Raw genomic sequence first — 27,816 nt, forward strand, 5'->3', positions numbered from 1 at the left:
GTATCACCTCATATGCACATTTGCATGTTCGATTTTTTAACATTCAGCTAATGAAAAGGTCACTCTTATCTTCTTGCCTTTGTGTGACTATATATTAATTTACACTACATTAACAACTCTATGAAAACCTGTATATATATAGAGTATATATACACACACACACAAAGACACACACACAAAGTGCAAACATATATACATATCTCTGAATGTATGTTTATTGAAAGTCTTCAAATTTTTTATTGTATTATTGTATTATTCATATTTTCTGTATTATTATTAAAAAAGTTCTGTAGTATCACATATGCTGAATTATTTTTTCACACGCATTATTTATTCATTTTCTAATGTCAAATTGTGTACAACGTCATTACAGCAAATACTGAATAAACATGATTCCATCCCCCCACACTATTTATCATAAAATAAACCAAATACAAATAACATTAAAACATATCAAACGAAAGTGGAGACATACGGCCAGCACGTGTTGTGAGGAGTAAGCCTGCATTGCACTTTGGACTATTTTGGTCCAGTCAACTAAATCTTACAGATTAGCGTCATCATTAATTAGCCTCATTGGTGGTTCTAGGGGTACTGTCCTGCAGTTTAGATAAAGCAGGTCACACAACTATAGAACACCAAATCATCCAGCCACTGCCATGACATAAGTGAATCAAGTAGCATCAGGAACACCAACAAGGAATCATATATATATATGGCACATCTTTGGCAAATTTTGAGATATATGTGCAGGAGATTTTTAAGTAAATGAAAATCGATCTCAGAGACTATACCCTTAGAATAAGTGTCCTGGAAACTAAGATGATCATACATAACCTGGATTTCAATGCTGCCAGAAAGTTAATTTGTAGACGCAGCCTTTTCAAACATGTTGGTAAACTCCACATTGTATAGAAAGCCTACTCTAGAAAGAGAACACAAAATTATGTCTGCAGTCCCAAATTCCACACAAATGTCTTTACAGTTCCCACACACGTAATTCTTGGTTCTTCAAAAAACTTATTGTAAAATTAAAAACACCCATCTTTTGTTAGATCTTTCTTTTCTATATAATGTCCTTCCTTTTTTTGCTTTGGTCTGTCTGTCTGGCTGCCTGGCAGATTTGTAGTATCATGTCTAAAAGTAAATATATCACTTTCTCTTGTAGTCTAGGCCAAGTCCCAGTATGCTTCTCGGTCCCTTTCATTAGCGTATTTATTTGTACATATTTAAAAAAACACAAAGTTCTGTGAAAACAGGTGCACTTCTTATATTAAATTCCAATTCACTAAATAATAATAGCATTCAAAATAATGACAAAAGTAGCAATGTACATGCAAAATTATGCATGTCTGGAAGAATTACTTGATGACTTGGGAGAATCCAGTTGGTGACAAAAAGAAAAAAACAACAGGGAAATCCATCGCCATTGTTACAAGGAAAATCACATTTTCCCAACCTGGCTGCAAAATAGCATGAAAACATTGCCTGTATGTGGCTAATTTGCATATGAACTGCCACCTAGGCTACACCTTAATTTAAATGAGGCCAGGTGAGTACAATATTCTCATACCATGGAAACAGAAAAAGACTTGTTCACATTAGTTCCTCAATATTACAGTCCATCTCACGCACTCAATGCTTATACCTCTAACAACAAATTATTCCACAATGCACAACAGAAAATGTTTATTACGCTTCTGAAAGAGCATAGATGGCAAAGTCAACTCGTGACACCAGGTGTATATTAAATAAATAATACATATCTGACAGGTAACATACAGACACAATTCACTTCAGAGATAACTAAAACAGAACACCCCAAAGAGATGCATAGTTTTACGACAACTCTTCTGATCACCAAAACACATTCGGTCTGCCCTAGATTTTTAAAAAACGAGAAAGGCAACACCTATGAATCACAGAAGCATGTAAATGTATGATTTGCTTCTCTATTTGAATTTGTCATTTACAATCTTAAAACCAAGGGTTTTGTGTACTCAACAGCTGGATTACAATGCCAACAATCACTTGCTTCTATAGAAATATTATGGATTGATCATGGTAATACAAATAATTTTTATATTTGCTTTTTATGTTACTTTTTAAAAAATGTATAAGAATATAAAAGACATTGACAATGAGTAACACAGTTTCAATTAGGCTTTCACCAAGGCATTGTGACTCCATGCAGTTTAAAGTACTGGGTTTTGTATTGTGTTGGAAAGGCTTTGACATAAACACAATCACATTATTTGTCATTTAGCATATGCTCTTACCCTGGGCAACTTACATTTGTACCCATTTATACAGCTGGGCTTTGCTCAAGGGTACAACAGCGCTGCACACCCGGGATTTGAACCCACAACCTTCAAGTTAAAGGTCCAGAGCCCTAATCACTACTCCACAGTGCTGCCTACAATGCATGATTTGTGCTCTTAATGTTTAAAGATCATGGTAATACAAATAATTTTTATATCTGCTTTTTATGTTACTTTTTAAAAAATGTATAAGAATATAAAAAACATTGACAATGCCCTCTCGTAGCCAGAGACTATGGAAATATCTCAATGTCTGCTTGCATTGCCCTCAAACAGTTTATCACTATTTAAAAACCATCTTACTCTGAGTAAGTGTTCTCTACGAAATATGCCTAAACATAAAACGTCTGTACATATTTGTTGCATTTTATTCTACATACAAGTAAATAATAAACAGTCTAGTCGGCCCTTGAACATTCCCCACAATTTATAAGTAAGCCTTCAGCACAAGTTTTATTGTAGTATACATCAGAACTTTCCAGCTGAAGAGCTCTTATTGTGCAACACCACAGTGAAAGCAAAATAGAGTATAATAAAGCTAAAATATGGTAAAGCATGCAGCATAGTCACCCATAGGACAAACAAATGGAAAATCACACAAACACAATAGTGGAAGTATTAGCAAACCAAGGGAAAACTGCAGAATCATGGTGTGAACTTACCGTAGTAAACTTACATATGGTTGACCTGCCTCATTAACAAACAAAATCACCAACCTCAGCTCCACTGATAGGTGGCCTCAGTTAACACTATTTTAATGGAATAAAACAAAAACACAAACCACAAACCTTAAGCCTATCATTTGGACTTCGGGAGCATAACAGAATTCATATTAATAAAGTTTATGCCAGAATTCCACCCTATCGTAAAAGTGCATGGTAGATAGAAAAAACCAAGGCACTTTTCTTTATCTGTGTATTGAAAAGATTGTGTTTGATATTGTTTGGCTTTTACAGCATTATTATTACTTTACAGCATTATTATTACAAAGAGAAGCTAAAAAAGAAGAAGACACTTTTGACTGCACAACAGGTTTATTTCTGGATTATCTATTGGGCAAAGGAAAATCTATCTGCTGGGTAATTAATACTTTTTACCACTGTATATACATATTATTGATATAATACAAATACATGAATTAATAAAGCTCCCACATTGGACCAATTGTCCAATATTTTTTTGGTATATTAATGCCTGTCCAATTGCATGTTTTTAATAACAAATTCAGTATTGTACTTCCCTCCCGTTAGTGGGTCATGGAAGTACTGCCTTCATTTCAGTAGGAAATGTGATTTTGGACATTCTGAAAGTGAAACAAATCTTAGACACACAATTAAACTGCACAAGCACATTGCAAACTCCTTGCAAGTATATCTTTACAGTTAATTAATGAAGCAAAAAAAAAAAAATCCTCCATTTTGCAAATGAATGGACAACTAAATAAACAAGTTCATAAAAAGAAGTTCAATTTAATGGAAATTTCTGCTAGGATCCACACAGCACTGCATATTATATACAGAGAATCCACATGTATTTGTTTTATCATTATTATTATTTTTAAAGCCGTTCAGTTTTCATGACACAAACATTTGAGAAGTGTTAAAAAAATGAAATTGACAAAAATGGTCCATTCATAATGGCATAAACTGAGGAGCACCTTTGCAGTTTTTCATAGACAAAAGAAGGATAGAAACTAACAAATATCATATGGAACTGCTTGATACAGTAAACATATTTCCAATTTACATGTGCCATCCATTTAAGTAAGAGAATGCAAAATATGATATTGTTTCCCATGCTTGCCTTTTTAAAACCTTTTAACTAAGAAAAAGCAATACAAAATAACTTTCAATGACATAAAAAATTAAATAGTTTTCTGTGTGTTTCTCACTGAGTTATTAGAGTGTTTAAATGTAGAATCAACATATGAATAAAGAAGGTAACTCATCCATATAAGCTGCACTGTAAACAACCAAGGTAAAGACAGCAGTTCATTGATACTTGGCAAGAAGTAAAGCCAGACTTAAAATAAGCCACACAACCAGCAAGTGGGAGCTGATAAGCAGTAGAGCGACAGGATAGAAGTGGCGGGAAGTTGGCTTGTTATCTGCTACAGAGCCTGCCTCAGGGTCATCCCACTGACTCACTTCTCCCTGGGTGTGCCGACTGCTGAACGAGTCAAGAACAGACAGAACACCGGCGGGTTAGTAACACAAGTCCAGGTTCACTCACACTTGGACAGATCCAGCAGGCGAGAATGGCGGGCAGGCAGACACATGGATGGACGGATGGACAGGCACGTTTTCAGCACAGATGCGCATACACTACAGGCCAACAGCAGGGCACTTGAATATGAAGCTGAGATGAACAGTGACATGCAAGGCATGAAGAGACTGTGAATCAGCATTTGAAATGCTGCCTGCTTTCATCAGATGGTCAGCTCAGACACAGGGTTGTTTTTCTTGCCAAAGAACAATGTGTCCATCCGCCCAAAAGCATGTTTACAGCACAGCTGATTTCCCACATGCAAGCAGCCAGCCAAGTACACAAGAAGTTGAAGTAAGCAATTGGAAAATAATGTGTGGATGGGTAAGGCAGTGGTAGCTTAATTTCCAAAATGTCAAATCCTCTCTGTTGTTGGAAACTGTACCCACAACTTGTCAGCAGGAATCCACTCTCATTCATTTTACAGGCTTTCAAAGACTTACAACACCAAAGAAAATAATCACTGTTGACTCGAGACCAACTGACATTGTCTTAAGTATAAATCCTTTAAAACTGAGCTCCAGATTGCCAAAAGTATATTACAACAAACAAGTCAGAGTCTTTTACATCTGTTATCTACCCATTTGAAATCAATCCAGTCCTTGGAAGGGGATATTTGCATAGAATGAGAGAGAGAAAAAAAAAGAATAATAATCTGAAGTATCGTGCAGGTCAATGTATTTTAAACTATGGCCAATAAGCCAGTTAAAATCTAAATGATTACTCTCAGTTGAATGTTGGCTGGCATGACATTTTAAAATATGCCAGTTCCACCTTCAGGTCACAAAGTGGAATCTATAAGATTATAATAAAAACAGAGGCAACACCCATCCTGTTTCAGAAATGGGAAGTGAAAACTCAACTACTATCAATACATAGAGGAGAAGAAGAAGCCCATTACATTGTATCATGCAAACAACAGAAATTAGATATGGACTGAGGCATTACAAAAGGATTTAGTGCAAATCTAGCTGCTGAACTATTTCTCCACTTAACACCCTTGTGAAAGATTGATATAGATTTACATTGGCATATCAGCTCTAAGTTGAAAACCATAACAAAATTATAGCTCCAGAAAGGTTAATGAATATTAATGGCATGTTGGATAGGTTAACAAATACATTGGTAATGTGCTGGATACAGTCTAACATTGCATAATGTAGTTTGTTTAATTACTGGAATTATGTAATGTTGAATGTGATTTCTAAGCATAATTTTTATATATACACACACACTCAAATATTTGTTTTAATAAACATCTTCTACTACGGAGTGTACTTCTGATTCAGAGATGTGAGGTAGAGAAAATCTATCTTAACTTTTTTTGCAAATACACTACTGTATATAATATTAATGACCTATTATATAAAACATTCTATTGTATATTTAATTTTTCATAACATTGTATATAATATTTGAAGACTCTGTATAGGAAAGTTGAAGAAAGTGTTTTGTGATAATTATATAATGTTTTATATTGATGTTAGCATTAGAAATGGCTTGTATACAGACTGAGCAAATTAGCTTTATCTAGCCTAGCAAAACCAACAAAGTGGTTGTTAAAGATGCATCCTATTGAAATTATTCTCTCTGCTTCCACTTCTGTTTTTGTATGATAAGAGAAATGGATTTCTCTGAATGTATCGCCTATGGGTTTGTCTGTGTGTGGATTTCCTGTTTCTCCTCTCAAACCTAAAGATGTTATCTTGTTGTAAGGAAACCACAAGATCGTACCGTTTGTATGCTGTAACAGGACCAGACATCTGCCTCTATGATGACCTCCTCCCTTGGGAAGGGCAGCCTACAAACTTTCCAGGGCCTGCATCTTTTGGAGCTTCTGATTGGATGAACGGCCACAAGATTCTATGTCATTTTTCCTATAAAGCTTCACTCATGTTTGTAAACATTAAGTTCACACTGAAGGATTTTCTTATGTGGGGCTTCCAAGCCGGCTTGATTAAAATTCTATTTGCTTTATTTCAATGACTTTTCCACTTATTTCAGAGACAGGTTCTACAATATTTCTTCTGTATAATTTTAGGTTTCAGTTGAGAATTACTTAAACCAGTGGTTCTCAAAGTGTGGTTTGTGACGGTTCTCCAGGTGGTCTGCGGGTAAAGCAAATGGAAGCTGATGCAGAAATAATAAAACATTGTATAATGTCATGAATGCTGATTTGTCTAACTCATGAGCTGTACAATTATTTACACATTGCTATATTAGGTCAATCCGTGGCCAAATCTGTACAGAACCTAATTAAACACTGTCACCATTAGTGCCATTCTGGGCAATTGTTGTGATTTAAACACAATTTTGATAATAGAGGCAGACAGCTATGCATGTTTTCCACTGATTCAATTTTTCAGATTTAATCTGAATCCCCAACATAGTGTTTGGGAGGAAGAAATCAGGTTAAATCTAAATCTAGTTCTATATAATGGGGTGATAAAATCTCAATGTGTTTCTCCGTAACATGATTAATGTTTGATTAAGTATAATTATATTGCAGAGTTAATATACTGCAAATGTCGTTTTTTTTTTTTTTTTTTTTTTTTTTTTTTTTTTTTAAGATTTATAATGCAATTCTTTTGACTTTACTACATTTTTTTCCGGGAACACAAAACATTTGTCATAGTGCTGAAGATTAGATCAGACAAACTAAAGCTTAGCTGCGCATTAAAATCGTAACACTGGCAAACATATGGAAAGAGTTGTATCCAAGAAATAGCTGTTTTTCATTGCTCTCTTGCGTAGAAAACATCTGTTGTCACTGATTCACACTGGACCACATGTCAATATTTAACCTTATTACATACAGATATGAAAATGTGTATAAAACATTAAGGCCAGATCAAATTACAGATGCAAAGAAATTACAGGTCAATGTGTAAAGAGTCAAAAAGAAAACAATCTGATGGAGATTTGAAGCTCTGCTTTTGAAACATATATGAAAATGGTTAGTCTGAATATCATTATAGAAATATATGTTTTTCAATAACAAAGAATATGATACTACTCCAGGCACATAACATGAAAGTTATTTTGGTACAAGGAAATTATAATGAACAATTTGTAAACCTTTCAAGCAAAGACATACGTGGCAGAAAGCACTAGACCTTTTTTTAGCAAAATCCACATTCTAATTGGTCTTTCCCATAATGCTGAAAAGGTTTTTGAATGGAAGTATTTTATATATGCATTAAACCAATTTAGTTGGAGTACCCTGCTTTTTGTATGGGGTATCGCTAATTTACAAAATTAAATCTGTTGCAGCTGCCACAGAAGGCATGTTTTTTCCTTTACTTTAAGATGGAGAAATGTACAGTGCATCATCATACAGTGTCGTGCATCATTGTTGTAGTGGGAAAATGTACTTTTATTATTTCCTTTATATTCTCTATATATTATTAATTGTTTCATGTTGCTAATTCAGTGTGGTCTATAAAGCAATCATTATTTTGTATTTACTCTGCTCTGTGGGCTGCTTTAATTATTAGTTCTTAATGCACTCACACGGTGCGGTGTGCAAACTGTCTCTCTTACTGTAGCGGGCGAAAGAGTATAAAACCTGATCACTAGAGGTGGATTGGGCGAGTACGTAACTCGGAGTTTACGGGTCACACGGTGCGGTGTGCAAACTGTCTCTTTACAAGTAGTGGCTGGGAGAGAGAAAAAAAATCTTCCGGGTCACATAGTTTTTGTGGAAAAAATCCTTTGGGTTGCATAGTTTTTGTGGAATATGTATGTGTGTATGTGTTTAAATCAATTTTATATTCAGGGGTGTATATTCGGTGGTGGAATTGGCTGCGATGCGAGGGGCACAAGCTAAAATCTTGCCTGGGGTGCCAAATTGCTCAGGGCCGGGCCTGTGGATATTAATTTCCATCATCAGAGTTCTGTAATGGTAAAGTGTCTGTCTAAACTGTAACAATGGCAATCTGGGGGAATGGTTGAACTAAAGCTTTGCACTTCACCTTACGAGCTGCGCCCTCATGGGCCGTGGGTTTAATGACTGGGCGCCGCACCCGTCTTCATGAAAGCATTTGGACTGGGAATGATCAGGACTTGGTGTTATCACCATAATAACATATAAAACTCACCAGACCTTACTAACACACTAACCATATTGTAGGAAACAGCACCAGTGAAGCTAAACAGCACAGAGATTGAGAAACTGAACAAGAAAGAGAAAAGGAAACTATTAAATTGCCACAATGTGGCAAGCAAGGTGGTGCAGATTCAAAGTGGCATGAGCCAGATATTGTTTTAATGACCACTGATCCTGGTATAACCTTATATATAGAAGGGAAAGCTAGATGGGCGCACTGGTTTCAAATGAAAATATTCCACAAAAGAAATGCTCATTTCATCTCCATTTTCCTTTTCTCCCTCTACTATCTATATGTATCATATGATTTTTCATTGCAGGAGGGTGGCACGCAATGGAAAATAACAATTGTCTTTATAGATCTCCCATAATGATGCCTGCAGTGGTCTTCATCCTCCTTTACTTAGGACTCCTGACCTGTATGGATGGTACCGCACCCAGACTGGGCTCTGCAAAATTGATAAGGAGGAAACAGGTGTAACTGGACACCTGGTTGCAATGACATGCACTAATATCTACATGATGTAGACACAGTAGTGAATGCATGTGTAGATAATATATATATATATATATATAAATATGTAAATAGTTTATGTAAGGAGGCCTACAACCTGTTCCCAGCAAGTCAGTGCGCCCACCCCCCCCATGGGCTTATCCCTGGCTCTTGAACTCTTAGCAGCAGCAATCAGAGCACACACAGCCCTTACAGTTATAATATTCATACATTATATCCTACAAATCAATGTGATAACTCCCGGTGCACCTCGAGTCTGACTACAAAAGGACATGGTAAATACTGAATTATAAACACACACACATGCACACGCATACACACCCACATATAGACAAATATTTTGAGAGAGATATTTACAGTGAATTGCATAAGTATGCACTCACCAAGGACTTTTTCACATTTTGTTGCGTTACAATATTGATTTATTTGGGATTTTCTCTCTTCGATTAGCACCACATACACAACACCTTGAAGGTGCAAAATATTTGTTTTACTGTGAAACAAAAGTCAATTAAACATAAAAACTGAAATGTGTTTGTTGCATAAGTATTCACCTCCATGAGTCAATACTGGGTTGAACCACCTTTTTGCAGCAATTACAGCTGCAAGTCTTTTGGGGGTGAGTTTTTGGTCTTATTTTTGCCCATTCATCTTTGCAAAATTGCCCAAGCTCTCTCAAGTTGGATGGGCACCATTGGTTAACAGCAACTTTCAAGTCTCGCAACAGATTCTCAATTGAGTTGAGGTATGGGCTTTGACTGGGCCATTCAAGGACACTCAGCTTCTTGTTTTAAACCAAACCATTGTATCCTTGGTTAGGATCATGTCTTGCTAAAAGGTCAACCTCTGCTCCAGTCCAAGGCCTCTTGCAGAATGAAGCAGGTTTTCCTCCACTCAATCCTGACAGGTTTCACAGCCCTTGCCAATGAAAAGCATCCCCATAACAGATGCTGCTGCCAACACCATGCTTTACCGTGGGGATGGTGTTACCTGGGTGATTTGCAATGTTGCGTTTGCACCAGACATAACACTTTACATTTAGGCCATATAGTTCAATTTTTGTTCCATCAGACAACAGAATCTTTTGCCACATCATCTTGCAAATTCCAAGTGAAATTTTTTGGAAATGTCTTGCCAATATTCCATACAGCCCAGCTTTGTGGAGCACCCAGGTAATAGATGACATATGGACAGTTTCTCCCATCCTGGCCGTGGAACTCTGTAGCTCCTTCAGAGTTACCATTGGCCTCTTGGTGGCTTCTCTGATCACGACCTCCTTGCCCAGTCACTCAGTTTTGGTGGACGGCCTTCTCTAGGCAGTGTCGTGGTTGTGCCATATTCTTTCAATTTTTGTATAATGTACCCCATTCACACAAAAACAATTGCTGGCTTTTTGGTGGCATTTTGTTGCCAGCAAGGTCTGTGTGAATGGGTTATTGCCGACATTTCGATACTAGCAATTTTCTGGCAAGGGTCTTAGTCTAATTGCCAGCAATTTTCCGGCAACGGGTCTGTGTAAGTGGAGCAGGAAAACGAATGCCGGCAAATGACGCGTCACATCCTTGCGTTGTCGACGCAGTGCATCAGCTAACTGATGAAACCAATCAGAATAGGGGCACATTTTCGTGTTTTGACCACAACACAACAAGGTTAAGCCACCTTTGAACAAGAACTTGTGACTGTAATAAAAAACGGACCAGGTCGTTAGAAATGGCGGAGGTTAAAAATAATGTAGTTGCAGCAATTCTGTGTGTTATTGATTAACCAAGAGGTTGGTGACGTGTGTAATGCTAACTATTGTCACACACATGTCTGAAGTTATATACCAACAAATCATGCTAAATATAATATCTCTATACAGGCAAATGAGTTAGACTGCATTACAGTGTACACTGATGGTAGTTTGTTTTGAGTTATTTAATTTGATTTTAAGGTAGTAATGTCAAACTTTAAAAAATGAAAAATAAAATGTTTTTGTGAGCAATCGATCAATTATACAAGCAGATGTACACGCAGTGTAATGTCATGCTCTTTTTCTAATTTATTTTAGTTGATTAAACATGCCTCTCATTACATGACCATGAACTTTCTGTCTGACTTGTTTTGAAAGCTCCTTGGTCTTCATGGTGTGGTTGTTTGGATATGCTCTCTGACATACTCTGGGGCCTTCCAGAAACAGGTGTATTAATTTTGAGATCATGTGACATTTTAATTGCACACAGGTGGACTAATTATGTGACTTCTGAAGGCATGTGGCATGTTTACTTAAGTGTGTCATAGCAAAGGGCGTGAATACTAATGCAATCAAGACTTAAGACAGACTTAAATGTTTTTTCAATTTACCGACAGTTTTGAAATCTTACAGACTTCTTCATTATATACAGCTCTGGAAAAAAATAAGAGACCACTGCAAATGTTTATTAAATCAGCATCTCTACATGTATAGTAGCCGTTCCATTCCATTCAAATACTGTCAGTAGTTTATAGAATAAAACAAAAATATTAATTTCACCCAAACACATACCTATACATAGTAAAACCAGAGAAACTGATAATTTTGCAGTGGCTATGAATACGAAAACATTTCTACCCGTAGTAGTACAATTACTATTACCAAGTATAATAATGATGAAAGGCAGTTACACATCTATCCACCTCTAAATTCCATTTCCTACACAAATTGTAATTTACTCTGATTGAAATGTGTGCTACCAGTATAGTCAAAATGACTCACCAGAGCAGTGAGAAACAATGCAGAGATTCCTGGAAGCACTTACAGAGATTGGTTCTTATTAGGGATAACTTCTGTTTCTTCCAAAATTATGATGAATGCCAATGAGATGTTATTTTCAGTTTCAGTACAGAAGCATTAGTTTGTGGTAATATTCAGGAATATTCCCAAACTATGTACATTTATGAACTGATAAGGGAAGATCTACCTCAGATTGCTGATTTGTATAACATTTGTACAACCAGTAAAAATATTTTATAGTTTATCTGTAGTTACTCACGAGTATACAAATGCAAAAGATCAGTATGTTTTGCACATTTTTATTGTTCTCCAAGGACAATCAACTTAAAGTAATTTTAGCCAATTAAGTTTCTCTGGACTTACTCTTGACTGGATTTGTCTCCAATAATGCATTGGTAAAGGCATACAGTGACATTCCTTGACGTTTAGTGCCAAAATTCTGTACTTTTGACTGCCAATGCCCATATAACAGTCAATAACAGTCATCAATATCTAGGCAAATAACTTTCAGAAAGCAGAAAAGCTGGTTGCAACCATTAAAAAAAGTTGAATCATTCATCAAGCAAAAAATAATGTAAAGAGCACCTGACAGAAGCAGTCCAATAACAAGTCTGCACTTTACCCACAAAGTTGCCAATTTAGCCACCCATAAGGAAGGGGCACTTTGTATTCTGCTGCTGAATATCATTCCAACTACATCCCTTTTTAAACAGGCTTCTGGGAAACAGAATTGTACAATTCAGCAAACACTATTAAAGAATGTTAAATGTCCAGAAATTGTTTACAGATGTGCAAAGTTTAATGTCAACTGACATAATGAGTTATATAAAGAGTCATGTTTCTTTGGAAGGGATAAAGAGGAGAATTGTGCAGTGCTTCATTCATATTATTGCATTGAAAGGTCTTCATATGTATATTATAAATATGAATACTGTACAAAATGCCCCAATGTGTGAGTATTGAGAGAAGGATTGCTTTGGCTATTGGGACTTTGCTTTTGAATGATGGATTATGACTTGTCATTATTATTTAATTGATGTAATTATTATTAGGTGTGTGTTTAGCAAGGGAGATGTTTAGACTCGAGAGGTGCTAAGGTTTTGATTTTGGTTTTGCACACAGAGCACTGAAGTTTTAATTTTCAGCCTAAACCCAATGGTTTAAAAAGGTTACTAAAGAAGGCTAGGCTATAAAATCCTGCAATATAATATACGCAATTTAAACAATGAAAAAGAGGAGGCTTGTCAATTTAAGGAAAAGGTTTGGAAAATATTTTAACTTTGATTCATCATTGCCCCATCCTAAACAATTTTTGGAAGTGATACAAAAAGCCAACCCAACAAAACAATGTTTTATTAAAATATATTGTGGAACAGGGGTTCATTGATGTAACTAACAAAGTGGAGCATACATAAAGATGTCAGTGCAATTATTATATGTTAATAAATATTTGAATTAAATACATATACGGTATTTAAGCTGTAAATTCTTCAAAATTAATATGTTATAAATACTTTCTTCTCCAACCGCCGTACCAACAGTTTATGCAGTAGGCTATACAGAATATTATATAGCGAACAATCTGTGCTTTGTAATAAAATCAGTTAGTGTGAAAGATTTATAATCGTATTGATTGCTGAAACGTGATTTTCTACACATCATATATTATTATCATTATTTATTTTATTAGCAGATTTGCACCAGATATAGCTCTTATCTGCCTGTCCTGATCGGCTCAGAAAGTTTCTATCTTTCCTTTAGAATTGGAATCTTGATCAGGTTATAAACCCAGGTCTCTGATCAGACACTGTTTGATCATGAATGCTCATTTTTTTGTATTAGGTGTAGGGCACTATAGTGTTGAAAAGCACATTTTCTGCATTGATACGCAGCTGTAATATGCAATGGGGAAACACAAAGCCATGTTTCCATCCAAGCTTTTGTATGTGCATTATCTAGTTAGAAAAGCTAGATAGAAATGACAATTCGACAAAACTTAATATAGCTATAGCGATAATTTATACTATAATTTTAACAATGTTTTACACTCGCCTGAGGTGTTCTTCTTTTCTTTTGTTTGATAAAGAGTTTATGAGGCACATAGGTGATAGAAACGTGTTTGTTGAATAAATAATAATGTAGCGAATATTACATGACAGACCAGCTTATAGTTCAATTGCATTGCACAACAATTCTAAACATATTGAAATTAAGCAGGAAAGGACTGTCTGTAAATTGTCTGAAGCGTAACTTTCCCTAGAGCTGTCAAATGCACCTGTAGGGGAGACATCCACCTGATGGAAACACACCTAATTCACATTCTATTTGTTTCTAACTTTGTTGTAAAATTGCCTTATATAGATGGAAACAAATGAGTGTGAAATCTAAAGATTGCACAAAATGATTGCGGTCAGCTCAAATAATCGCAATCAGGCGATCATGTTATAATTGCGACAGAGCAACACACCAGCATAATGGTGTCATTTAATTGATGAACCCAGTTTAACTGTGTATCCAGAAAGAACATTAATCGAAACATGACAAAGAAGAATCTGATTCATATGAAGTTTTGGGGTGAAGGTATAAAACTAAAATCTCAGCCACAACATTCATATGAGTTATACGACATATGTAAACATATTAGTATAGAATACAGTATGTTAAGTTAAAGTTAAATTCATTTGGTGTTAGAACCTTTTCTTAGCAGACACACTTATCCAGGTACTTTGCAGACACTTAAATCAAACACTCCGAATTTGAAAAAGGTTCAAGACCTGGAATACCTTTTGCAAATCATATAACTCCACTCTTAAATGAATATAAAGATGAATGGTATGAATGTGACAGACATGTCTTAATGCAATCAAACTTGCTTGCATCATCAAAGCATAAGTGAAACATTTCAGAGGATGGATGCTGACAAACAAAGATAGTCAACCTAGTCACCTAACGCCAGAGAGAGGCATTTTGAGAAGAATTCATGCTATTTTAAAATGTTTTCAATGTTCCACAGTTCTTCCAAAAAGGTAAGAGTAAGGTATTGCAAACCAACTGATTTAATATTCAATGTAAGTGCCATTATTCAAGAAAAAAATTACACAAGTATAAGTTCTACATAGATTTTCCAAAATATATTTTAAATACAAATTCCATAAATATTAATTTTTTTATCATTATTGTCAACAGGTGCTCCCTTTAGAAAGTCAAGGCAGTCCCCAAGTGGCCAACAGAAATAGGGCACCACAAAAGCCATTGATTGAACCATCAGTCTCCCTCAAAATGATACAATTGTGAAATTATGACATGGAAACTCTGATCAAAAAGGGGATTCTAAATATCAAAAGAATAAAAAAGAACAAGACTAGAGTCCTGTTCATAGTTTATTCCCCAATGATAGAGAATAACTCAAGGAATTCAAGAAATAGAACTGCCAATGCTGTAACATGCACAGACAAGGAGTTGTGATGCTTTGACCCACTATTTCTCTACTACACACCCACAGGAGAATTGTAGTACCCAACAATCTGACCATTGGGAGAAGAGAGAGAGAAACATTTGTGGTCTAAAACAGAGAATGTAAACTAGGTTTCATCAATTTGGAGTGAACCACAGAAACATGCCTTCAGGAGGAACACTCAGAATGAATCAGAACAACAACATCAGAATCGGTTTCAGACCCATCTCTGCCAAGAGAAACCTGGGAATTTAGTAAACAAGTCTGCAACTGATGACGCCTGCCAGCCCTCCCCACTACTGAATGTTGGTGAAGTGTTAAATCACTTTTACTTGTGTCTTGTTTTTATTGGCTGTGACCTGTAGTAACTGGTAGCATAACTCTATTTAGCTATTGCTATTTATATGCTTTGGGTCTATAGCCCAAAATGGGAGTATTAGTGAGTAACTGTATGGTATCTGTGGTCAGAATTCTCTCACAGGATAACTGACCAGGTATTGGTAGATCTTAACTGAACATAAGATAGAGAGCACATTCCTCATCTGGATTATTTTTCCCTCTTGCTATTACAAGTTTTCACCAATGTAGCCTTACACTGTCATTTCCCTAATGCATGTTTTGGTGGTTTTCAATACTCTTCTTAAAAAAAACCCCTTTATCTTCTATATAAATAAATTATTTCAAAGCAATTCATGCAGATCCCTGCTAACCTGAGCTCATTAGTAGAGCACTGTGGTAATCATCATATCGACTCAATTGTGTCATGTTTGGACCTCAAAGTTGTGTGGGGTTACTAGATCATTGGACTTCAGTCATAAGTTTGCTCATTATTTACACAAATAATGGAAATTCATAATCAAGTTTATCTGTGCTTATTTGAACAACTTACGATTTGCCGATGACATCGTCATATTTGCAAAAATAAGACCTGCAGCTCCAATTTCACAGATGCAAGCTAGAAAACTGGACTTTAAATTAACCTAAGTAAAACAAAAGTAATGTTTAACAGCTTTGTTAAATCTAAGTAAATTTAAGTAGATCAACAGATACTCTGAGAAGTCAAAAGTTATGTCTAACTAGCACAGATGGAGAGATTTAGGAAGAAATCAAAAGAAGAGTAAAAATGGGATGGAGTGCATTTGGAAGAAACAGCACAATGTTGAAAGGAAATCAACCCACTTGCCTGAGGAGAAGAGTATTTGATCAATGCATACAAGCAGTGCTCACTTTGTGAAACCTGGTCACTTCATGCAAAAATACAACAAACACTGTGGACGACACAAAGGAACATGGAAATGTGTATACTGTGAATAACAATAAGAGTTAGAAAAATAAAATAATGTATCCGAGAACAAACAAAAATATGTGACATCACTGTAAGAGTGAAAATGTTAAAATGGCAATAGGCTGGACACATGGCAAGAAGAACAGATCAAAGACAGACAAAGGAAGCTATTGAATGGATACCAAGAGATGAAAGAAGACCTAGAAGACACCCACATAAAAGATGTATGTGTATATGTATATGTATATACAGGGTTGGGAGGGTTACTTTTAAAAAGTATTCTGTTACAGAATACTGATTACCTTGTTTTGAAAATAATCTGTAAACTAATCCAATACATTACTCCAAGACAGTAACATACTTTTGGAATATTTTTTTCAGTGGTCAGTGTTCAAATTGTGTCTGAGGTGTATCATGTTCAGTCATTTTAATGCAGGAGTCTATTAATACAAAAAAACACCATCACTTGTGTTTTTATTAATTTATTTCTCCTAGACTGCTTACAGAATTACCAGTATATTGTTTTCAATCCAGTGTATAGTTCACCATACATTGAATGTGATTTGTTTGAATTTTTCGAAAGCAAATTATTAAAAAATAATAATTACAAAAAGAAACAAAAAAAAGCCTGACCTATTAGCCTACTTCTAGAATTGAGTTCACAATGTCTTTATTTATGAACATTTAATACACTCGCCAGTCTCCTACAATCACCGGTCTCCAATTGATGCCGGTGGTTCTTGAAGTTATTTGGAATAAATTCCAAGGGCGTTTAATGTTTTACGGTATACATATAGATTTATTTGTATAATAAGAGGACAAAAATATGGAAAGAGACAGTCTCATGAATTATTTTGTATGACTGTCGAATTGTTTCTATGGAACCAATTAGGCTTATTTGTGTGCACTCATGTTTGACCAATGTATGACGACGTTACTAAATATCCCCTGAATCATTAAAAAATATATAAGCAATTGTAACATCATTCTCCATCACATTTGTGCCTTCTGTCTGGTACACATTATTATTGATGTTAGGACAAGAATGGACTAGGGATATTATTACTCCTGAACTTCACATGGCATCCACCAAGCAAATATATGTCTACAAGCATAGAAAACCAACACAGCAGACACAGAAGGAATGGTCTTTCGTACAGGTTCTCTGGGCCAAATTTCCTCCTGTTCTAGGTATTTAGATCTAGTCACACAGCGTGATGCAACCATTCAAAGAAACTTATCCTGCTCCATTGTAATTATTTTTGAAACATGAAAAGCAAAAGCCTTCATATGTATTATATTAATAGCATGGAACTGAATGCGTAAAATACATGCTAAAGACAATGTACAGTTATGTTAACCAAATAAACAAACCCAAAAACACTGTTGTAAGGAAGAAAATCAGTCAATCCTATTTTGTTCAATCTTCCCTTTCTGCTGCCATCGTTCCTCCTGTGGTGAATTCCTAGATCATTACGGTGCCATTCACAACATATTGCAATTGGTTCATCACTCACATCAACGTGTATCATGTGCCAATTCGTACTATAAAACCATTAAAATTCATATCAAAGCTGTTAATAGGGTAACATAAGGGCATTGACATTCTCTGTTCTTCCTCACACGTACTGTACTGGCACAGATTGGTCTTGGACCTTCACTTACAACAGATGAACAGATTGTACACGTTTTTAAATCAAGCTTATACTATGCCAAGCATTTATATTTTGATTGCATGAAGTAAGCAATTCAATTATGGTTAGAACATTGTAGGGAGCAATTTAAACCAAGGTTTTAGAATCTCATGTGCTTTTCATTAAAAATGGCATAAAACAACATTGAATAAGGTGACTGACACTTGCAACTGTAGTGCAGCTGCACGAGTTTGTGTTGTTACATTCGTACAGTGGGAAGAAAAAAGTCATTCACCAAGGAAGGGAACCATATAAACCCTGAACATTTGCTCTTTTGTGTAATGAATCCCCTCTGTCACCAGACAGTATCCCTTGTTTCATCATGCAGTGCTGATTCACCAATACAGCCTCTGGCAGCATTCATTTAAGTATTTAAGCAGTAATCATCTCAATTAGTGTCATTCCACATCCCCCTCAGAAAACACCATTCAAATAGATGAATAACTGATTTGTGGTGCTATGGATCTTTTTATAATCTTGTGATTGAGTTGCGCATTACTGTCTGGATAGTTCTGAGCTGGACAAACCTGGTACGGGAAGTCCAGTATCTTCAGTTTTCTTGGTATATACGGAATGACTAATTAATTTATAAAATGATTGGTCTTAATTAGTCAAAATTACAATGTGTATAAGGTATTTAGTGATTGATAATGTTATGAGACTAATAAAACATTCAGGATTGTGACTTTTTGGGAATAGGGTTGCTGCCACTGGGATATACTGTCCTTACAAAAAAAAAAAGGAAATCCATCTTGATGGATTGAGTACTTGATAGGTCTTCCAAATTTTAAAATTTCAGATATTTTTAATCTCCCAAAAGCACTTAATTTATGTCTAGTAAAACACTCCTTCTCAGTCAAAGTGTTCAATTAAACATTTCAGACACTTTTGTGCTGAGAAAATGTTAATGACTTGAGATAGGATCCACTCCCATTTTGCATCACTGCACAAACATTAAAATGAGACAGTTGCTAACCAAATTTCAGGATTATAAATGGAATTTTCCCATGATGCTGTTCAGCAGCTGATTCGAATGAATGAAAGACATGGTGCAGAGTTTTCAAATCATGGAAATGGTAGTTGGTGGTGGTGGTGTAAAATAGCCCTGTGAGACTGGAAATGAATCAGTCACCAAAGTGCATAAGAAAGCCATGGTAATCACTGCTAGGGCTTTCTGGTGATTTTTGTCTGCGGATTGATGATTATCTTTTATGATCTGTATAACAGACATTGTCAGGGCATGGTTACTGATAATAGTGACTGTCATGAAGCAAGAATGCAGATGTGTGGAAGGTAAAATGAGGAGAAAGTGCCTACCTCCGCATGCAGTCCAGGGCTCTTATGAAATAGTCCTTGTTAAGTTCATGCTCGTCTCGCAACAGAGCACATTGTTCCAGTGTGACAGACATGGACGTTCTGTCTTTGGCACTTTTACAGCTAGTGAACCTGACACCATTCAGCCTGCGGCAGATCTAGGAATGGAAAAAATAATATATCAGCACTGACATCTGCCAATGTTATATTATTACTGTACAATCCTCCTTCCCCCAATGATAAAGTTAAGAAGAGTTTGGTAAATTAAACTGGTGCTGGTGATAACAAAATACAGGTTGCAAAATGTTTTACAATGCAGAGTGAAAGCTGTAATTAGTGTAATCCTTGTCCATTTCTCAATTAAATAATGGAGATCTGATGATTAATCTCATATTTTATAATATGTACTTCCATTCAATCTTTTATCTGTAATCAGGTGATATCGAATTGCAAATCGATTACTGTTATTCTTTGAATGATGTAGTGACCAGCATATTGTGTTATACAGTGTGAATCTTTACATCTTCTCCCTCTCTAGATCTTTGACCCATCAGAGTCTGGTCAGTTCTAGCAGGTCATGTGCTGTGTTCACTGTAAAGTCCAGTTTAGGGGGGATATGGAGATCTTGACATAAAACCATCATTCAGGAGAAGCTGGGCACCAGTTTAACACTTTCTCACACAATCAAAATCTATGATTCTGTTCTCGAAGGTGTCAATGGCCCTCACTGCATTTCATGATCAGAGACAACATGAGGTTGTAAATCCCAACAGACACTAGATAATTACATTTAAAATATTACTGTTACATATCATAATTTCCCTTTCAATTTCCCTTATTTAAGGATTTTGATGGATAGCCTAGCATCTAGTATTACATTCTTATAATGTGTATGTCATTCATTACAAAACCTGCTGATAACAATGTTGTGCACAGTACAAAGGGCATTACAGTTCTGACCCTCTTTTGCTGAGCAAAGTTCAGAAATATCAAATACAGAAAAAAAAAACACGGGCTCATAAGTTTGATGACAACCCATCATGATACAATATATTGTTCCAGAAACACCTTAGGCAAACACAAAGTGAGGAGGGTGATAGATTCTATGGTGACATTACAGGGGTAATAATGTCATGTCCTGAGAGTGAGTTCTCCATTACAACAATTTCAGTGTTATCTAATGCATATTCATGGTTGTGTTTCCAACTCTTCTGTTAACCTCATTCTTCAATTTGTCTGCTGAATTAAAGTCATTAAACAATAACTGATCTGCAATTCTAACTTTTAAACTATTTTGTATGTTCTGGTGAAATGTGTTTTTTAATCTCATATATCACCGATCAGCCATAACATTGTGACCACTGACAGGTGAAGTGATAATCTCATTATCATGGCACCTGTCAATGGGTGGGATATATTAGGCAGCAAGTGAACATTTTGTCCTCAAAGTTGATGTGTTAGAAGCAGGAAAAATGGGCAAGCGTAAGGATCTGAGCGACTTGGACAAGGGCCAAAATGTGATGGCTAGACGACTGGGTCAGAGCATCTCCAAAACTGCAGCTCTTGTGGGGTGTTCCCGGTCTGCAGTGGTCAGTACCTATCAAAAGTGGTCCAAGGAAGGAAAAGCAGTGAACCGGGGACAGGGTCATGGGCGGCCAAGGATCATCGATGCACGTGGGGAGCGAAGGCTGGCCCGTGTGGTCCGATCCAACAGACGAGCTACTGTAGCTCAAATTGCTGAAAAAGTGAATGCTGGTTCTAATAGAAAGGTGTCAGAACACACAGTGCATCGCAGTTTGTTGCGTATGGGGCTGCGTAGCCGCAGACCAGTCAGGGTGACCATGCAGACCCCTGTCCACTGCCGAAAGCGCCTACAATGGGCATGTGAGCATCAGAACTGGACTACGGAGCAATGGATGAATCATGATGAAACGCACATTTTTATCTGTTCTCAATGTACCTTAAATTAATACTTTTAAAGTTTTTAATACTCTAATCAACATGGGCATGGACAAATATGGATGCTTTATGCAATGTTATTATTTTATGTTTATTATTAGTGTAACCATACTTAACATAGAGCATGAAGACTAGACATGTTTCAAAGGTCATAGATGTTTTTCAAATAACTTGTTCATGTCTATCAGACACATTAAAAAAAAAAAATAGAAATACCAGGTTCCCATTACTTCTCTTTGCACTGAGCAATTTACTTACACAAGCCTGTTTACATTTAGTTATTTAGCCACCCATTTAGTTATTGCTGTGGTGAGTCTATTGCTTGTGGAGTTGTCCATCCCTCTCAAATGATCTAGTGTGGTCTGCCTTTGGCGAGGGGGAGGAGAGCTCTCTATATCAGTTGTATGCTTCGCCATAAAGTGATATTTTAAACTTGATGTGCTGCGGTGTTAACTTAATTCGACAATAAATGCAGACAACTTTTGTCTTGTCGACAGAACCATCAGACATCATTTTGTATATGAATTTTCCATTCAGAAGATCTTTTTCTTTCTCCATTTCTGTTTGCTGCTGCATCCTTTCCTGTCTATGGCTCGCTATGGCTATCTCCATTTCTCCAACTACGGGCTATGCCACAGGTCAAACAGAAAATGCGCGCTGCATTAATCGCGCATTAATAAAATTAGTGCCATTAAAATAAATTTGCGTTAATGTATTATTAACACGTTAATTTTGACAGCCCTAATTATATATATATATATATATATATATATATATATATATATATATATATATATATATATATATACACTCACCTAAAGGATTATTAGGAACACCATACTAATACTGTGTTTGACCCCCTTTCACCTTCAGAACTGCCTTAATTCTACGTGGCATTGATTCAACAAGGTGCTGAAAGCATTCTTTAGAAATGTTGGCCCATATTGATAGGATAGCATCTTGCAGTTGATGGAGATTTGTGGGATGCACATCCAGGGCACGAAGCTCCCGTTCCACCACATCCCAAAGATGCTCTATTGGGTTGAGATCTGGTGACTGTGGGGGCCAGTTTTGTACAGTGAACTCATTGTCATGTTCAAGAAACCAATTTGAAATGATTCGACCTTTGTGACATGGTGCATTATCCTGCTGGAAGTAGCCATCAGAGGATGGGTACATGGTGGTCATAAAGGGATGGACATGGTCAGAAACAATGCTCAGGTAGGCCGTGGCATTTAAACGATGCCCAATTGGCACTAAGGGGCCTAAAGTGTGCCAAGAAAACATCCCCCACACCATTACACCACCACCACCAGCCTGCACAGTGGTAACAAGGCATGATGGATCCATGTTCTCATTCTGTTTACGCCAAATTCTGACTCTACCATCTGAATGTCTCAACAGAAATCAAGACTCATCAGACCAGGCAACATTTTTCCAGTCTTCAACTGTCCAATTTTGGTGAGCTTGTGCAAATTGTAGCCTCTTTTTCCTATTTGTAGTGGAGATGAGTGGTACCCGGTGGGGTCTTCTGCTGTTGTAGCCCATCCGCCTCAAGGTTGTACGTGTTGTGGCTTCACAAATGTTTTGCTGCATACCTCGGTTGTAACGAGTGGTTATTTCAGTCAAAGTTGCTCTTCTATCAGCTTGAATCAGTCGGCCCATTCTCCTCTGACCTCTAGCATCAACAAGGCCACAGGACTGCCGCATACTGGATGTTTTTCCTTTTTCACACCATTCTTTGTAAACCCTAGAAATGGTTGTGCGTGAAAATCCCAGTAACTGAGCAGATTGTGAAATACTCAGACCGGCCCGTCTAGCACCAACAACCATGCCACGCTCAAAATTGCTTAAATCACCTTTCTTTCCCATTCAGACATTCAGTTTGGAGTTCAGGAGATTGTCTTGACCAGGACCACACCCCTAAATACATTGAAGCAACTGCCATGTGATTGGTTGGTTAGATAATTGCATTAATGAGAAATTGAACAGGTGTTCCTAATAATCCTTTAGGTGAGTGTATACAGTGAGGGAAAAAAGTATTTGATCCCTTGCAGATTTTGTACATTTGCCCACTGACAAAGAAATGATCAGTCTATAATTTTAATGGTAGGTGTATTTTAACAGTGAGAGACAGAATACCAACAAAAAAATCCAGAAAAATTCATTTCAAAAAAGTTATACATTGATTTGCATGTTAATGAGGGAAATAAGTATTTATATAAGCAAACGTACAAAATCAGCAGGGGATCAAATACTTTTTTCCCTCACTGTAATTCATTTGGGAATGTATGTGCTAGTTCAGGCATACTACTTACTGTTCCAGCAAGCCACAGTATTTCCACATTCTTCCTCTTCTTTGTTAGAATATTCTGTTGAAGAGTTTCAAGTAATTCTTTCAAGTCAGACTGTGTCTGGAAACAAGGTAAATCTGAAAAGAATAAGGGTTTACATTTTTAATTTAAAAAAGTGGTAATTCTTAAAGAATGTCATTTTCAGGCCCTATTCAATTGCAAAAACAGTTTGGAGACTGACAAGTTAAAGATAATCTCTACTTATTAAAAAGGAAACAGAAATAAAGAAAGAATGTCCATGAAAAAACCTAACAATCAAGTTGGTTAAAAAATTATTTAGTACTTGACTTTGGGAAGTAAATAATAATAAAAATAATAAAATTTTGTTGTTGTTATTATAATTTAAAAAATCATCATCATCATTATCAACATCATAATAAAATGTCCAATAGTAAAATAAAAAAATGCTATAACAAATCATAACAGCCATACAAAATCAGTGGTAGAGTTAAAATAACTTTGCTTGCAAAGACAATGACTTTTGAATAAAAAATAAAAATGCAGGCAGATCTCTCCATGGTAAAAAATATTGTTTTAAAATTCATATATATATATATATATATATATATATATATATATATATATATATATATATATATATATATATATATATATATATATATATTAACCCTAGATAGCATGACTCCAGTGTGACTTTTTATCCCTTTGAATCTTGAATTGTAAATCAATGTATCTTTCTGAATACAGTGCTCATACTAAAGCAGTACTAATGTCTCTTTGAAAGAGGCAGAATCAGGCACAATTACGGCACCACCCATATACAAATGTGTCACAAAAAGGCATGAAGGAAGCATATCATTCAAAGAAAGAGGTATAATCAGCAGGCTTGAACAAAGGCAGGAATTTCTGTTATGTAATTAGATTGACACTTACATTGCAATGGCACCTTTTCGCTTAAAGACTTATAATAGCCATCTAAAATTTCAAAGTTTTTCTGGTTTATTCGTTCTTGTAAAGAGATGTCCCCAAACCTGTTTATAAACAAAAACAAAAATGGCATAGTTATGGAAAATGAAACATGGAAAAGCTATTTTGCACTTATTTTTATTACTTAGAATGCACTGACTTTACATATTTAAAATGATATTATTAATAATTTTGTAACAATTATATGGAACCCCAGAGATGACAGTCTGAAACAAAAATACAACATAATATTGATTACTAATTTGTGCACACAGATGTTTACTGAACCATGCACACAAATAATGAATGCTTGTGGTTTGCATGTCATGTTATATATTTTTTTAATACATTATCTCTGGGGCTCTCAACAAATAATGAATGAATGAATTGATCCACTAATTTGCCAAACCCTCTCGTCTGATTTGGGATTTAAATAACAGATACTGCAAACTACATTTTTTTTACATTCCTCTAAAGGGCTAATGTATTGTCAGTATATTTCTCATACTTGTCCCAAGGCTTTAAAAAGAGATACTTAATAACCAGAAACTGTACAGATCTGTGAATGAATACTTTCAAATCATCCATCCATTCATAAGATGGTTGAGCAATACAAGTTAAAATACTGATCTTGCCTGGAATGTTAACCACATTAATAAATTATACAAAACAGAAACACACATGTATTTACACTCTATAATTTAGAAATGACGTGCAATGTCTGCATATTGGTGTAAATGTCTAATGCAGTATAATAAGATATTATACTTTGGTTGTTTCAACATTGATGTCCCTCAGGATTGAGATTCTCTTATTTAATTGATATTCCTTAGATTAAGACTATTCAATTAAGACTTTAAAAGCTTATGAAGTGAGGAAATTAAGTGCAAAGCTTTATTCATAACATGACATTATTTTAATTGTGTAGGTATTGAAAACACACACTGAAATTAGGTTTAATAGCTTTTCTTAGCAGTTAAAATAATTCATTTTATTCCCACTTTGCTACAATATGATTTATCTAATTGTATTACTTTTAGCAAAAGAAAAAAAAATGACAGCACTCTTCTTGTAATTACTGATAGTTTTAATCACTTATGGTGTTGTAGGGCTCATTTATTTTTGTTTTTCACACTGTGCAGGGGATGCAGGAACACCTCAATGCCAGAACCCCGGAAGTCTCAGTAAAATCGGCAAACATTTGCTCAATATCCTGAAAATGGTTGAAAAAATAATACATACTTAAGGTAACAGAACTGCTCTTAATGCTGGTTACTATGACCCGGTCTCTCAGTCCACAATCTGTTATAAAATCAAGTATGGGAGGAGGGACCACAATGAAAAAGAAAGCCAAACAAGAGTTATATGATACATACAGACGTGCTCAAATTTGTTGGTACCCTTACAGCTCATTTAAATAATGCTTCATTCCTCCTGAAAAGTGATGAAATTAAAAGCTATTGCATCATGTATACTTGCATGCCCTTGGTATATCATAGAATAAAGCAAAGAAGCTGTGAAAATACATGAATTATTGCTCATTCTACAAAGATATTCTAAAATGGCCTGGACACATTTGTTGGTACCCCTTAGAAAAGATAATAAATAATAGTATTATAGTGATATTCCAAACTTTAATTAGTATCTTTAATCTTTAATTAGTATCACACATCTCCAATCTTGTAATCAGTCATTCAGCCTATTTAAATGGAGGAAAGTAGTCACTGTGCTGTTTGGTATCATTGTGTGCACCACACTGAACATGGACCAGAGAAAGCAAAGGAGAGAGTTGTCTGAGGAGACAACAGTTGCAAATATTATTAAGAAGTTCAAGGTCCATGGAACTGTAGCCAACCTCCCTGGGCGCGGCCACAAGAGGAACATCGACCCCAGATTGAAAAGAAGCATAGTGCGAATAGCATAAAAAGAACCAAGGATAACTGCCAAAGAGATACAAACTGGTTATGTTTTGGGACTGCTTTGCTGCGCCTGTCACAGGGTGCCTTGAATCTGTGCAGGGCACAATGAAATCTCAAGACTATCAAGGCATTCTGGAGTGAAACATACTGCCCAGTGCCAGAAAGCTCTGTCTCAGTCACAGGTCATGGGTCCTCTAACAGGATAATGACCCAAAACACACAGCTAAAAACACCCAATAATGAATTAGAACAAAACATTGGACTGTTCTGAAGTGGCCTTCTATGAGTCCTGATCTGAATCCTATCAATCATCTTTGGAAAGAGCTGAAACTTGCAGTCTGGAGAAGGCACCCATCAAACCTGAGACAGCTGGAGCAGTTTGCTCAGGAAGAGTGGGCCAAACTACCTGTTAACAGGTACAGAAGTTTCATTGAGGGCTACAGAAAATGTTTGATTGCAGTGATTGCCTCTAAAGGTTGTGCAACAAAATATTAGGTTGAGGGTCCCATCATTTTTGTCCATGCCATTTTCAATTGTTTTATTATTTACAATATTATGTTGAAAAACAAAATCAAAAGCAAAGTCTGATTTCTATTAAATATGGAATAAACAATGGTGGATGCCATAAGTTATTTCAGAGGAAATTGTGGATTCTTCGTTTTTTGTGGAGGGGTACCAACAAATTTGAGCACGTCTGTACATCTTAGTTTTCAAACATACTGTATCCTATTATTTATACCAATTATCTCATTATTGTTTGGGCTGGATTTTAAACTTATTTGTTTGATAACCAAGAAATGGTAGGAAGCTGTGCTGGTAACACTCTTTAGCTTTTAACTTTTTAAGAATGTACATTTTGAAAGGCAGTGATGGGTGGAGAACTATCCCTGCAGCATGTTTTATTAATTTATTTTAATATGTGCAGTGACTCATTCAAATGTTCCCAGCTG

General features: G+C 35.9%; 1 protein-coding gene across 7 annotated transcripts in view; it reads right to left on the reverse strand.

Annotated features, from left to right (window-relative positions):
* The window catches only part of inpp4b (inositol polyphosphate-4-phosphatase type II B), a 451,889-nt gene that overhangs the window by 10,663 nt on the left and 413,410 nt on the right, over positions 1 to 27,816 (reverse strand). For 6 of the 7 annotated variants that reach the window (XM_066718396.1, XM_066718398.1, XM_066718399.1 and 3 more), the window contains 3 exons: positions 24,915 to 25,012; positions 23,985 to 24,097; positions 19,711 to 19,865 (listed from right to left, as the gene is read on the reverse strand). In XM_066718396.1, coding sequence (XP_066574493.1) covers positions 19,711 to 19,865; positions 23,985 to 24,097; positions 24,915 to 25,012 — 366 coding nt within the window. Of the gene's footprint in view, positions 1 to 3,824; positions 4,491 to 19,710; positions 19,866 to 23,984; positions 24,098 to 24,914; positions 25,013 to 27,816 lie in introns of those variants that run through there. The other variant, XM_066718395.1, reaches the window with a different exon arrangement.

The sequence above is a fragment of the Amia ocellicauda genome, chromosome 12 (assembly GCF_036373705.1).
Source record: "Amia ocellicauda isolate fAmiCal2 chromosome 12, fAmiCal2.hap1, whole genome shotgun sequence".
Taxonomy (NCBI): domain Eukaryota; kingdom Metazoa; phylum Chordata; class Actinopteri; order Amiiformes; family Amiidae; genus Amia; species Amia ocellicauda.